Here is a 12,847-nt window from a genome sequence, read left to right as displayed (position 1 = left end):
TCAAAGAGCGTATGCATGTTTAATTTTAACCCGATTGGATTAAATAGTGATTAATAGATTTGAGGTATTTGAGTGTGTTGTGCAATTGAGATGATAAATGTTTTCTTCAATTGCAATTTAAAATGGATTTTAAAATAATTTACAAGTTGTACAGCAGTTTGTAAAGTGGGGTAAGGGAGAAATTGTGTAAATGTCATTTTTTCACTCATTATTTTTAGGAATTCCTGATTCCTCACTATTAATTTGTACTTTCTTGAGGCATTGTTATTCCAGAGCCGGAAGGGTCTATAGACCACAGTGTGCTTTTGTATCTTAATTGATTACATAACCAGTTATAGGCATTATCCACTCAGTTACACAGACTGCCTTGATTATTAATCCCAACCTCAGAAGCTCTGGGCTCAGGCGTAAACTGCTCTTTGTTTCTCAGGCGTGGAAGATGGTGGGGAGAAGGAGTCGGCCTGTGTAGTGGAAGAAGGAGGGGACACGGGGGAGCTTCAGCCAGGCAAGTCTCTGGTGTTTGCCGCCATGGAGCTGCTGGTGTTTCTGCTGGTGCGCCACCTCCCTCAGGTCAACACCAAGGCGAGTGACTCGCCCAGCCACCTGCCCACCAAACCCCAGCAGCTGCCCGAGCACAGTAACCGCCTGGTGGCCGTCACCGTCAGCATCCTGGCCGAACTGCCTGCGCTGTGTTCTCCAGCAGGTACACACATACTTGCACACAATCGCACTCACATTTCAACGCATACTGATTCACACATTCCCACTCAGGCCTGTCACATCCTGGATTCACACACCCACAGAACACACACGCTCACTCACACTCTGTTAATCTGAGCAGCATCCTAACCCTTAGAAACCTAGTTATTAGAATTATGCATGCATCTGATTTACATTGCGTAATAATCTTATATTTGACAGTGATTTCTTTTTCAGGAGTTATTTCTGAAGAGATTAGAAGTAAGATGATGCATTTGCGTACTGAAAGAGAAAGTGAAAGGAATAAGGGGAAATAAGGAGTTTTCAAAACTGTAGTTCAGAAACTTATTAGAAGATACAGAGAAAGTGGGACCCTTAGCAACCATGCAGGACTGGTAGACAACCAAAACTGACTGCTGATTACATAAACAGCACTTTAAGCTTTGATCTGTGAGAGAGGGGAGAAAAAATGTTCTGTCCATCAGAAAACTCCCATGGGTCTGAAAGGATGAGTAGGTCCCAGGAAGATGATAATGAGAAAAAAAAATCTAAGAATGAAGCTGCTGGAGTTCTGAGGACAAGAGTCCAAACTTTGAATGTGTTAAGAAGCAGAAAATGCAACCTACTTCTCAGACTAAATTTTAGAGGTTTGGAAAAATATCCCTGCAGATTGTTTGGAAAAACAATTATTATTATTTTATTCTTGAAAATACACAGAAATGTAAACTTTATTATTTTATTACTTTTAAAATATTATTATTATTATTCATTTTTATTTTATTATTTTATACTAAGTATTTAATTTGTTATAAAATATTTAGATTTTATAAAAACCGAAAATAAACATTTTATTATTATATTCTTGAAAATACACAGAAATTAAATTTTTTTTAATTATATAATTTTTTTATTCTATCATTTTATTTATTTTGTAATAAGTATTTAATTTGTTATAAAATATGTATTAGATTTTATAAAAACTGAAAATGTATTATTTTATTCTTGAAAATAAACAGAAATGTGAACACAAATGTGGCCTAGATTAAAGGTTTAGAATTCATACTTGTGACAGAATTTCTTAGCTTTTTTTTAAAAGAAATATTTACAAAATACAACCATATAGCTTTGACTTTAGCTTGGACAGTAGCTTGGAAAGACAGTCCGCTAATTTCAGCATGTGGTGTGCCATGCTATTTCATATTTCTTCTCCAAGTTTGGTCTCTCTCCTTATCGTGGGTTTTATAACGATGCTAATCGTATCAATTGCCTGGCACTGATGGCCTTCTATAATGATTTTAACTCATTTAGGGAGCATGACCATCCTGCCCACGGTGCTGTTCCTAATTTGTGGGGTGCTGAAGGAGACTGCGGTGAAGACGCCTGAGGGTTCAGTGCCTCTGCCCGTGTCGGCCGCCCTGCAGGGCATTAAGACCATCATCACGTCCCCGCTGGGCCGTGTGGAGAAAACACAGCAACAGTGGACCAGCTTGGTTAGGAGCAGCCTGGCCTCTGTGCTGGAGTACTCCCAGCCTGGTGAGATAGCACATACATATATGCACAAGAAGCAGTCTGAGCTACTTATTGATGTATAGTCTGCCTGAGATGACGGGCAGTCATAAATATTCAGTTTTTTTCTAGTAGTATTCTGTAATTTTCTCATATTAGTATTGAGGCAATAAGTGATCAAAACCACTCGTTCTTTTCACATTTCATAGTTTGACCCATTAAGCCATCCATAGTACCACCCTGAAGCCCAGCTGCTGTATGTTACTTTAACTGGTTCAGTGATTGCAGCACCCACACTCAAATACAGCTTTTAAATGGTAAATTCCATTTACAGCTGTCTTGATCCAACAAAGTTTTTCACAGCCACTGTAATGCTGTAAATGTTCCCATCACCAAAGTTCATTGAGTCTGAAGTGTCATTTACAAGCAAAACTCGCCACAGCAATAACGGTAATTCCTCAGAGTCTGCTGAGAGTGCTCGTAGGGGAACCGATGAGCAGCTAAATAACAAAACTGACGGCAAAGTTCTTCTGAGAGCAGGACGTATCAGTGCTATCAGATGGAGAGGCTACAACCACAGAGGAGCTGGGTGTATATAGTCATGTGCAAAATCTTGATCACATCTCTCAGATTAGACATAGTTAGGCAGCCATGTAGGTAAACAGCATAACAGAACAAGTAATAAAAATCTGATGAAGCTTTGCTTTCTCTGCTTATGTAGCCATAACAATATGCACATCTTTTTTAAGTAGAGAAAAAAATACTTTACAATCAAATTAGGAAATGAGCAAAGAAGACATATGCAGTAAATTGTGATTAACGACACAAAATAATGTAATTAATCACAATTTTTTTTCATTTAAATCATTTGACAACTATATAGTTTTCTAAAATGACACTGCCATGTTAAGAAACCCTGGTCAAACCAGAGAGCAGACTTATGTCTAGGGAATCAATCTTTATTTCTAATCACATGCATGATACAACACAAACAATGCTGAATATAACAGCGTATAACGCAGCAGCACAAGCATGCAAAACACAGCAGCCCAAGCGTGTAAAACGCAGCAGCACAAGTGTGTAACACGCAGCAGCACAAGAGTGTAACACGCAGCAGCACAAGAGTGTAACACGCAGCAGCACAAGAGTGTAACACGCAGCAGCACAAGAGTGTAACGCGCAGCAGCACAAGAGTGTAACGCGCAGCAGCACAAGAGTGTAACGCGCAGCAGCACAAGAGTGTAACGCGCAGCAGCACAAGCGTGTAACACGCAGCAGCACAAGCGTGTAACACGCAGCAGCACAAGCGTGTAACACGCAGCAGCACAAGCGGGTAATGCAGTAGCACAAGCGTGTAACACGCAGCACATTCCTTTACTCGCAAAGGTTTGAAAACGCACTGCTTTCCCAAATGGTTTTTAGTACCATTCAGTTTGTTTTGTTTGTCATTAGATTGTTTTGAGGAAACAGAGCATTTGAACAGTAACCATGTCCTCACATCTTCTCTCTGTGTTATGACATTATGAAAATACTTTGGTAAAAACAAAACAAGCTTGTAAGATTTTCTTTCTATCACACCAATGTCTCTGTCCCCCTCCAGACGAGTCCAGGCCCAATATGGATGTGGTGAGCATGCTCACAGCCATTACCCTCTTTCTGGTGTCCGCCAGCGCTGAGCTAGTGGGGGTCACTGCCTTACAGAAAGGCTGCATGGAGCGCTTCCGTAACGCCCTCAATTCCAGCGACCCATGGGTAGGTGACACCACACGCATTCTTGAAACCATATTCAGTCATGCTGACTTCTGAACTAGCTGGATGTTCAGAGATTTTCACTGACAACGTAGGAAAAGGCATGCACTATCTAGCAGAGGAGGCTTAAAGGGGTCATTTGGTTAAAAGTGTTCATGATTTCTCCTTTGCCCTAAATGTAGCTGATCAGACAAGATGTTTGCTTCTTTACTTTTACACTTGAGCCATAAGAACAATAACATAACAAGTAACGGAAGCTTAAATTGTTAGCGTTCCTGAATCATCATGTTTTCCTTAAACTCTGTTGAGCTGTTACGGAATCTTTCTAGCCCTGTATGACGCACTGTTACGTATAAAAGACACAAAAGTACAGAGCTCAAGAGGACAACTACTGTTTTTAGCTATTTGATGTTCAGTTTTATACGATTCTGTATTTTATGTCTTCATACTTTTCCCTAAATCTCTTACCTTAAATAATGTACTGTTATAATTAAAGAGGTTATTCAAAAAAAAACAACTTTTGTTTATTAGGAGTTTTTAAATGAAGGCACACTGGACAAATTTTTCATGTTTAACTAATTTTTTCTAATTTATTTTGTAGTTATCTTAATTTTATCACCTAATTACAGCAAAATCACCCGAAATCTCCCAGTTTAATTATTCTAGCTTGCATTAAACTCATAAAAATCTCAAGTCTGAAATGGTTATTAGCTGACAAAGCCGGTGTAAAGCGCAACAGGCTCGTATTCTAACGTGCTGTCATGCTTTATTAATAGCTGCTTTTATTTTAACAGGCAGCTGTGCTTTACAAAGACACTCATTTCTGATCTCAAACAGTTTTTCCTGTAATGTGATCATTTCTAATTATTAACTGTATTGCAGAGCGTTCACTTCCATTTATTAAAAAAGTGAGAAATTGATTTTGTGCTTTGGACTGACGTACCTCATTTTCGAGCGACTGTGTCTAAAAGCTCGGTACTGAAAGTAGACCATTATATCGGTGCGTCACTCGCAATGGGCTTCTGTTACTTGTTAGTTACATTAGCCTTCATTGCTTGGCTGGGCAAATACATTTGGAGAAGAAGAGCAGATTTTTCATCATAGTATAGGCTTTAAACTCCACTTTAAAACCTATTCAATTTATAGGGCCTAAGGGAGGACGTTGGGATTGCTTGACTCAGTGCCTCTGAGGAGTGAACACAGCAACTAAAGGCAGAGAGTGTAGGCGTCCTTCTAGGCTTTTGAGAACATTTGGACTGCTTGAAGATTTAGTCATAGGAATTAAAGCTCTATGAGTTCCAACCTGTGATATAACTGGTGCTCTTCCGTGCTCATGTGCTCGTTCATGAGTTCCTATCTCTCTCTCTCTCTCTGCAGGTACAAGCTCGGTGTTATCAGCTGCTGCTGTCGGTGTTCCAGCACTCTAGCCGCGCTCTCTCCACTCCCTACATCCACGCTCTGGCTCCTCTGCTGGTGGAGAAGCTAAAGGGGGTGGAGCGTGCGCGGCCCGGGACCCCCGCGGAGCTCCAGGCTGTGCAGGAAGGAGTCAAAGTGCTGGAGGGCCTGGTGGCCCTGGGGGAGGAGCAGAATCGTGAGTAGCTTTAAACACAACTGGCCGGCATATTCCCAACCTGCTTCCTCTGATTTGTTTTCTACAGAAATGGACAAAGTCGCTGGTCCTGCCTTTATTTCCGCAGCAGAGTTTTTTCTTATAGAGATTGATGTAAATCTTTGATCTTGCCATGGCAGCGAGTCAGGAGGCCAGGGTGTGCAGGAATGATGATTTTATTTGAGTGCTCTGTCAGTCTCCGCCACCAACCCCCAGTCTCATGAAGAGTTTGTGGAAGTCTACTTTTTACGCTTAATCGCCCTGCCCCAAATAGAGAGAGAGGGGATGTTCTCAGAGACTTTAATCCTGTTGGAAATACCTTGCTGTCGTAAAAAAAGAGCAGAGTCGATCTCATAAACTGGATGTTCTGTATAAATAAACTTTTATACATTAAGTATTGATAGATGAAGTCAGCAAGCACTTGATCGTGATCAATGAATATAACCGAATATAAACTGAAAATCCCAGCGAAGAGCTTGGTAAGAGATACTGATTCATTCTTGGTGTTGCTGAAACATGACGATGAAATAATGATCTTATTTTCTCTAATGTCTGTCTTGCTTTCTCTTCAGGTGTTCAGCTGCTGGCTCTCCTGGTCCCCACACTGATCTCCTACCTGCTGGATGAAAATGCCTTCTCCACTGCCCCTCCTTCTTCAAAGGGCCTGCATGATTTTGCCCTTCAGAATCTGATGCGTATTGGCCCCCTGTACCCCGCCGCCTTCAAGACAGTGATGGGAGCAGCGCCAGAGCTGAAGACACGCCTTGAGACGGCCATCCGAGCCAATCAGGCAAGCAACAAAGCCAAGGCCGCGGCCAGGCAGGCCCAACCCACTGTGCAAGCCACACCCACCATCAAACTCAAAACCAGCTTTTTCTAAGATCAGTTCTCGACTGACCTCTCCATGCTCCACTCACAAATGTGTTCTTTTGAAGGAAATGTTTCTAGGTTTCACAAAGTGTGAAGCATTTGGGTAAAAGTGCCATTCAGCATAATTAAGAGTATGGAGTGGGATGGCATGTTTTTGTGTGACATCAAACCTGTAATGGAAACGTTGTTGGTCGTTGTGCCCTCTCTTGATACTTGACGTGGACAATAATTAATAATTATAAGTTGCTTTTCTAATGTTCCTCATTGAAACCAGGAGATAGTTTTACATGGTTGATATTTTCACTCTTTTGTCAGCTGCTGCCCACATTGTTTGGATTTGCAGAGTAAAAGCAGCGAACGTCATTTTTAATGCCCGGTTTTCATTGCTGAGCATTCAAATTATATTTAGATTTATTTTTTTCGTTTGATTTTGTCTTTTGCTCAAAAACAGAAAGTGAAATTTTTGACCGCTTTTTGTCAAAACATTTTCAGAGGCCGTCTCACTCGACAGTAACGTAACTATAGCGACTGTAACGACCGTCAGCAAACAGTCTGTTGTGAATAATTGACATGTTTTGACAGAAACTGGGTTTGCTGCAACTACTTGTTAAGTCAAATGTGATTTGTTTTATTTATTTATTTTTTATTTTATTTATTTTTTTTTGCCAGTGGTCAGTTGAAGAAGTACGTATTTGTGGGCGGAGCACAGAAAGTTCAGCTGATACGTTTTTATTGATAACCTCAGTTACTGCTATTTATCAACTGAAGTTGTTTAGTTAGTGTTGGACTCTTCTGGTGAAGGTTTGCTTCTGTAAATATGGATTCCAGGGTTTACGTTTCATCATGTCGATCATGCTTGATGGTGGATGTCCGAGTGAAATTGTCGCTTTAAGAAGCTTCAGACGCTGGTAAAGGGACGCGGTTACTGCTGTCATAATTAGATTTTTCCACGGTTTTTGTCTGACGCTTGTAAAATGCACCTTAATCTGAAAAGATGGTCATGGAAGCACTTTTTGTAAAGTCACATTGCATCGATGTCATTTCCAGCAGTTCTCATAACATTCTTGATTTTCGATCTGCTTTCTCTAAGCGTGTTTGTTGCTGCCTGATCCTGTAAAGACCAAAAACATGCACAGCTGTGTACAGCATACGTCTAATGTCACAGTCTTGTCCCGTCTGTTGCTTCATGTATTTTCTCTCACAGTTGCACTCCTTTAAGTTAAGCATTATTATGTATATTATCTGGCTCCAAACGTGGGTATTATATAACTTACTTTTGGACCCAAAACATTGAAATAAGTGAAATAATGCATTCTGTGTCGTTCATCACCCACACTGTACAAAGAAACACACTTATGAAAAACGAAAGCTGTGATATACTGCGAAATGTTTTTGTTTTCTTCCCACCTTGCGTAAATTCACATGTGGATATACACAGCCTGCGTATCGCTGTTGTTGGAACAAAACCTCGTATCTCCATTTTTGTCGTTTTCCGGTTTTTGACATCATTTGGAAATGCGTATTGGTTTTTATAATGTGTGTAAATGTTATGAAGGTTGGACCGAAAGAAACGGGCAAAAAATGACTTGTACAAAAATTCTGGTTCCATTGACTTACATTGAAAGTTACCATTTTGGAGATACGAGGTTTTGTTCCGACAGCAGCGACATGCAGCTTGAAATTAGCTCTGCTCTTTTCAACATTCGTCCTGGTCTCTGATGATGTATTCTAAGCATCTTTTACCTCTTAGTAACTTGTCTTTACTTTTTGCCTTTGTTCACGTTCATCGTTTAAACAGTTTATGTAAATAACAGACCAACTGATTTATTTATTCACACCTGTTTTAAAAACGCTCTGCATTAAGTGGCCGCCGTGCAGCAGCACCGATGTCCACCGATGTCGCAACACGAATGGTTGGTTTGCACTAAGTCTGGTAAACATGCTTTTGTTGTGCTGTTGTTTTATGTTAAGTACGGTACTGCGCAGCAACAACTAAGACACTGATCACAAGGCGAAGTCTTTTCTGGACCCGTGTAAACAAACTGTATGTTAAATCATATTGTTTGACCTGATCATCCAAATAAAGAGGAAGTTTTACCCATGAATGTCTTCTTATTTGTGAGCGTATACATTGTAGGCTAGTTGAGTGATACTATTTTAATCCACAGCACAGCAGTTGGGGGTTAGGCGTCTTGCTCAGGGACACCTCAGTCATGGACTATCGGCACTGGGGATCGAACCGGCGACCTTCCGGTTACAGGACCCGTTCCCTAACCTCCAGCCCAACCCAATCAAAGGAAAACTGGTTGTAGTGAACAAAAATATGACGGTACGGATAAAGCTTTTCAGAGTAGAAGTGCTGATCTAGGATCAGATCTCTCCCTCTCTCTCGCTTGCGATGATCTTATGGATAGGAGCAGGTCTTGGATCGGAACTTCTGATCTCAGAAGCTTTGTGAATATGGGCTAGTGTAATTTGTTTACTCGCTTTTATGTGTCAAACAACTTGAGGCTCTCATTTATGTTTACATTAGACAACCTATATTGGATTTTAGACTTATAAATAATTATAAGTTATAAATAATAAATTTTTTTTCTGGGAGTCTTTAGGGTACAATTGAGTCTGTAGCTGTATGAGGAGCCCAGGAAAGATTTTAGGGGGCCGGTCATTGCGGAGCCCTAGTGTTATTTTCCCCAGATGTACAGAATGTAGGTGAAAATTTGAGGAGAGCCTGGTTGCTTTAGTAAAAGAAACGAAAGTATGAATGAAACTATAATCAAGTACCGTGTAGTTCACCGCGTTCTTATGAGTTTTGTTTGCTTTGTTACTGATTTTGAGGCTTTCAGCAAAACTAAACAAGAACAAAACAGAACAAGAAGTGGGGGTCAGTGTTATCTGTATGCACATACATCTAATAAAGCAAAGTAAATGTATAACTTATTATTATTATTATTATTATTGTTGTTGTAAATCTGTTAATTGCCTCGTCAGATCTTACTGAACTACAAATCCCATCGTGCCCTTCCGACAGTAGCGGTGGGCGTGGCTACGGCGACTCCACGGCCTGAGTGACAGCTGGCTGTCAGAAAATGAGTTCGCTCACCGCCGTCTGTGGTGTGAGGTGTCGGCGGAGCGCTGCTCTAGAAGCCTTGGCTGGCCTGTAGCGAGCAAACCCTCCGGCTAAAAGAGCGATTCAGGGGCTGGAGAGAGCTCTTTCTCGGCGACCGAGCCCGGCCATGGACGAACATGCAGGGCCCGGCGTGTTTTTCAACAACAACAACAACTCGCTGCTGCAGGCGGGAGCGAAAGGAGCGGCGGCCGAGAGCGACGGCGGGGAGGCGGGCAGAGCCCAGTACAGCATCCCGGGGATCCTGCACTTCCTCCAGCACGAATGGGCCCGTTTCGAGGTGGAGAGGGCGCAGTGGGAGGTCGAAAGGGCCGAATTACAGGTCAGTGAAAGCCGGGAGCTGCTCATAAACCGCGGGTTTGTTTTAAAAAAGGGTTTTAAAGGTGTCCATGTACGGAGCGGGCTAGCTCGCACTGGTTAGCATAATGCTAACGTCACTTGATAGCGAAGCTACAACTACAGTCGGCTGCTGATCGGTTATCAGAGGAGCAACTGCGGGGTCCGGGTACGACGTTCTCGGGGTAATGAAGCGGAGGCCGGCTGTAAATATCGGCTGTGCGTTAGTGAGTGAACAAAGTTTGTGGCGTGAAAGGACGTTACGGACGGAAGTCCATCAGCTGTGCGCGAAGCCGAGGTGCTTGGAAGGCTGCAGTAGGTCGGAGAACCGGTGCATATTGTAATATCTTCGATATTCAAATAAACCAGTCTTCGAAATAGCTGTTCGATATTCGGATTGGCTGGACCGGTAGATATGCAAATTATCCAGAACCTTGACTGAACCAGTATTCGAAATAGTTCGATATTCGGATTGGCTGGACCGGTCGATATGCAAATTAAACAGAACCTTGAACGACCCAGTATTCGAAATAGCTGTTGCATATTCAGATTGGCCGGGCCGGTAGATATGCAAATTAACCAGAACATTGAACGAAGGACTTGACTAGCAGATATGTAAATTAAGCAGGAGGTTTCCAGTTGGGAATAGATGTCTCCGCTGATCAGACGGTTGATCAACATTGGTCAGTCGATGTCCGAAGTAACGGGCGCAGGTGTTAACTAATCGGAGCGCAGGCGAAGTGACCGGGCCATGCATGAATCAACCAGGAGGTGTTCGAGTAACACAGGCCAGCATTTATGTACATAAATCACAAGATGGTAAAACTAACAAGAGGATATTCAAATGAGACGGTAGATATGCAAAATAGTGGAATTGCCTCTGAGACAGTATGGGTCCCAGAATTCAGAGGTTGGCTGAACACATTAAAAAAGAACTGTTCAGTAGTTTGTAAACATTGTGACATGCTTGGGAACTGTATAATAATTCGTGTGAAGTTGCTGCTGTTGCTTTGATCTTTTCTTTTGTACCAGATCCTCGGCCTCACAAAAATGATGGTTAGTTCTCAGTATGAGCAGTTTGCCGAGGGCTGATGCCCAGTGGTCCTTTTAACATGTTTTTATTGTGTTTTAATGTTTTTATGACCCTGGTCAGACCAACTGAAAGCCTTCTCTTTCACACAGCTTTCTTAATGACCGTTCAAACGGCACTCGACTGAATCTGACCGTTTAAGCGCATTCAGCGGACTTTTCCCTGCGCTGCGTTTTCATTTCTATTCTGTTCCTTATTTGACTGTTATATGTGCCAATAAGCCAGAGAATAAGACCGCTCTGTACCCTGTGTAGCTTTAGTGCTTAAACACACTGTGTGTATGTAATCATATGTTGTCAAAAAAGCACTGCAAAATGATCAGTTCCACTAGAAAAATAAATGGCGAATCATTTGTAGTCATTTTTAAATGTAGCTAATCCAGAGGCTCCTGTCTAAGCATCGGCCCTGTTGTCAGGAGTTTGTGCGTGGCAATGCCACAGCCATCCGTAACTGGGAGTCCAAGAGAGCGTAACTCTCTGGGTGGGCAGGAAGGTCCCACCTTTCCCCCAGTCACTCAGCAGGATGCTTAGACATCTGTTATCTGACATGGCAGAGTTGACAATGTGCTTCTCCAAGCATGTTGAGCTGTCCAGTGATATTTGCCGATACTTAGGTTCAGCTGACGTTTCAAGCCATTCATTAATGATGCATTTACTGTATGCCGGGAGAGCACCATGATGTTTAGACAAAGCTGGCTGTGCTACATCAGCACAGCTAAAATGTCTCGCACAGCACTGCACACACAAGCAAAACCTGCAGCCGCTTGGCTAGAGAGCTCTGTACATAAGGCCTTGATGGCTTTAAGAACTGAAGTTGGCTTCTAACTCGCAAGCTTCTTCAAACGTTCCTGTTCCACCTTAAACAGCGCAACAGCTGCATTGTGGATCTTGAATTACTGGCAGGGAGAGCTGGGAGTTTGGTTTGGGCCCATTTTTACACTCTGCTTGTATTAATTGAATGAAATGATGCGTCCGGCGTTCCTGTCAGTTCAAGCTGAAAGACTGGAGCTGGGAAAGGCTAAACATTTATGGCATTTTGGCTGACGCTCTTATCCAGAGCAACTTAGTTTGATTATTTTACACAGGCAGGTGAAGGTGGTGTTAGGAGTCTTGCCCAAGGACTCTTATTGGTGTAGTGTAGGGTGCTTACCCAGGTGGGGATTGAACCAGGAAATCAGCATTGCCCCGGAATTTCCGTATCGGTGCTTCCCTGGCTGAAGGTTAGGGACCTGGCCTTGTGACCGGAAGGTCGCCGGTTCGATCCCCAGCGCCGACAGTCCATGACTGAGGTGTCCTTGAGCAAGACACTTAACCCCCACTTGCTCCCCGGGCGCCATGGATAGGGCTGCCCACCGCTCCGGGCAAGTGTGCTCACTGCCCCCTAGTGTGTGTGTATTCACTAGTGTGTATGTGGCTTGCGCAAGCCTCCACACTCCCAGCTTAGGAACGTTGAGTGATCTGGGAGAGCTAGATAGTGGATATAAATGGGACACGCCTGAATTGGAAGGAAAATCGTGTAAAGAGTAAAAAAACTAAACCTAACCTGGTAACTGACCCAGACAGTTGAGGTTCTCCATGTATTGTTTATTATTTCTTAATGAGTAAATGGCTAAGACGCAAGTCATTAAGATGGTTTGGTGTGAAATGCTGCGATCTTGAGAAACTTTCTGACTCAGGATTGTCTACTGTGGTGTTGATGGGAACCAGACGACTGAAAAAGTTTAATGCCTCTAAAAGTTATGTCAAAGTTATTTCATGCTGCCTGACGCCGGAGACGTTGTTTTATGACGAGGGGGTTGTGAGGCAAAATAGTCCCCAAAGAAAATAAACAATTTGTAAAAAGGTTTGGTAAATGAAGTGGC

General features: G+C 42.4%; 2 protein-coding genes across 6 annotated transcripts in view; both read left to right on the top strand.

Moving 5' to 3' along the window:
- heatr5b (HEAT repeat containing 5B) overlaps window positions 1-8,538 on the top strand; it is a 42,113-nt gene extending 33,575 nt beyond the window's left edge. For all 4 annotated transcript variants that reach the window (XM_017700919.2, XM_017700920.2, XM_017700917.2 and 1 more), the window contains exons 32-36: window positions 431-703; window positions 2,008-2,232; window positions 3,806-3,957; window positions 5,332-5,545; window positions 6,136-8,538. In XM_017700919.2, coding sequence (XP_017556408.1) covers window positions 431-703; window positions 2,008-2,232; window positions 3,806-3,957; window positions 5,332-5,545; window positions 6,136-6,443 — 1,172 coding nt within the window. In that variant the 3' untranslated portion in view covers window positions 6,444-8,538. The remainder of the gene's footprint in view (window positions 1-430; window positions 704-2,007; window positions 2,233-3,805; window positions 3,958-5,331; window positions 5,546-6,135) is intronic.
- A 961-nt stretch (window positions 8,539-9,499) lies between these two features.
- LOC108429273 (striatin-like) overlaps window positions 9,500-12,847 on the top strand; it is a 66,179-nt gene continuing 62,831 nt past the window's right edge. For both annotated transcript variants that reach the window (XM_017700916.2, XM_017700915.2), the window contains exon 1: window positions 9,500-9,882. In XM_017700916.2, coding sequence (XP_017556405.1) covers window positions 9,670-9,882 — 213 coding nt within the window. In that variant the 5' untranslated portion in view covers window positions 9,500-9,669. The remainder of the gene's footprint in view (window positions 9,883-12,847) is intronic.

This window comes from Pygocentrus nattereri, chromosome 22 (assembly GCF_015220715.1).
Source record: "Pygocentrus nattereri isolate fPygNat1 chromosome 22, fPygNat1.pri, whole genome shotgun sequence".
In the NCBI taxonomy this organism is placed as follows: Eukaryota; Metazoa; Chordata; class Actinopteri; order Characiformes; family Serrasalmidae; genus Pygocentrus; species Pygocentrus nattereri.
The sequence above is the reverse complement of the archived record's forward strand: the minus strand, read 5'-3'. Positions and strand labels throughout refer to the sequence as shown.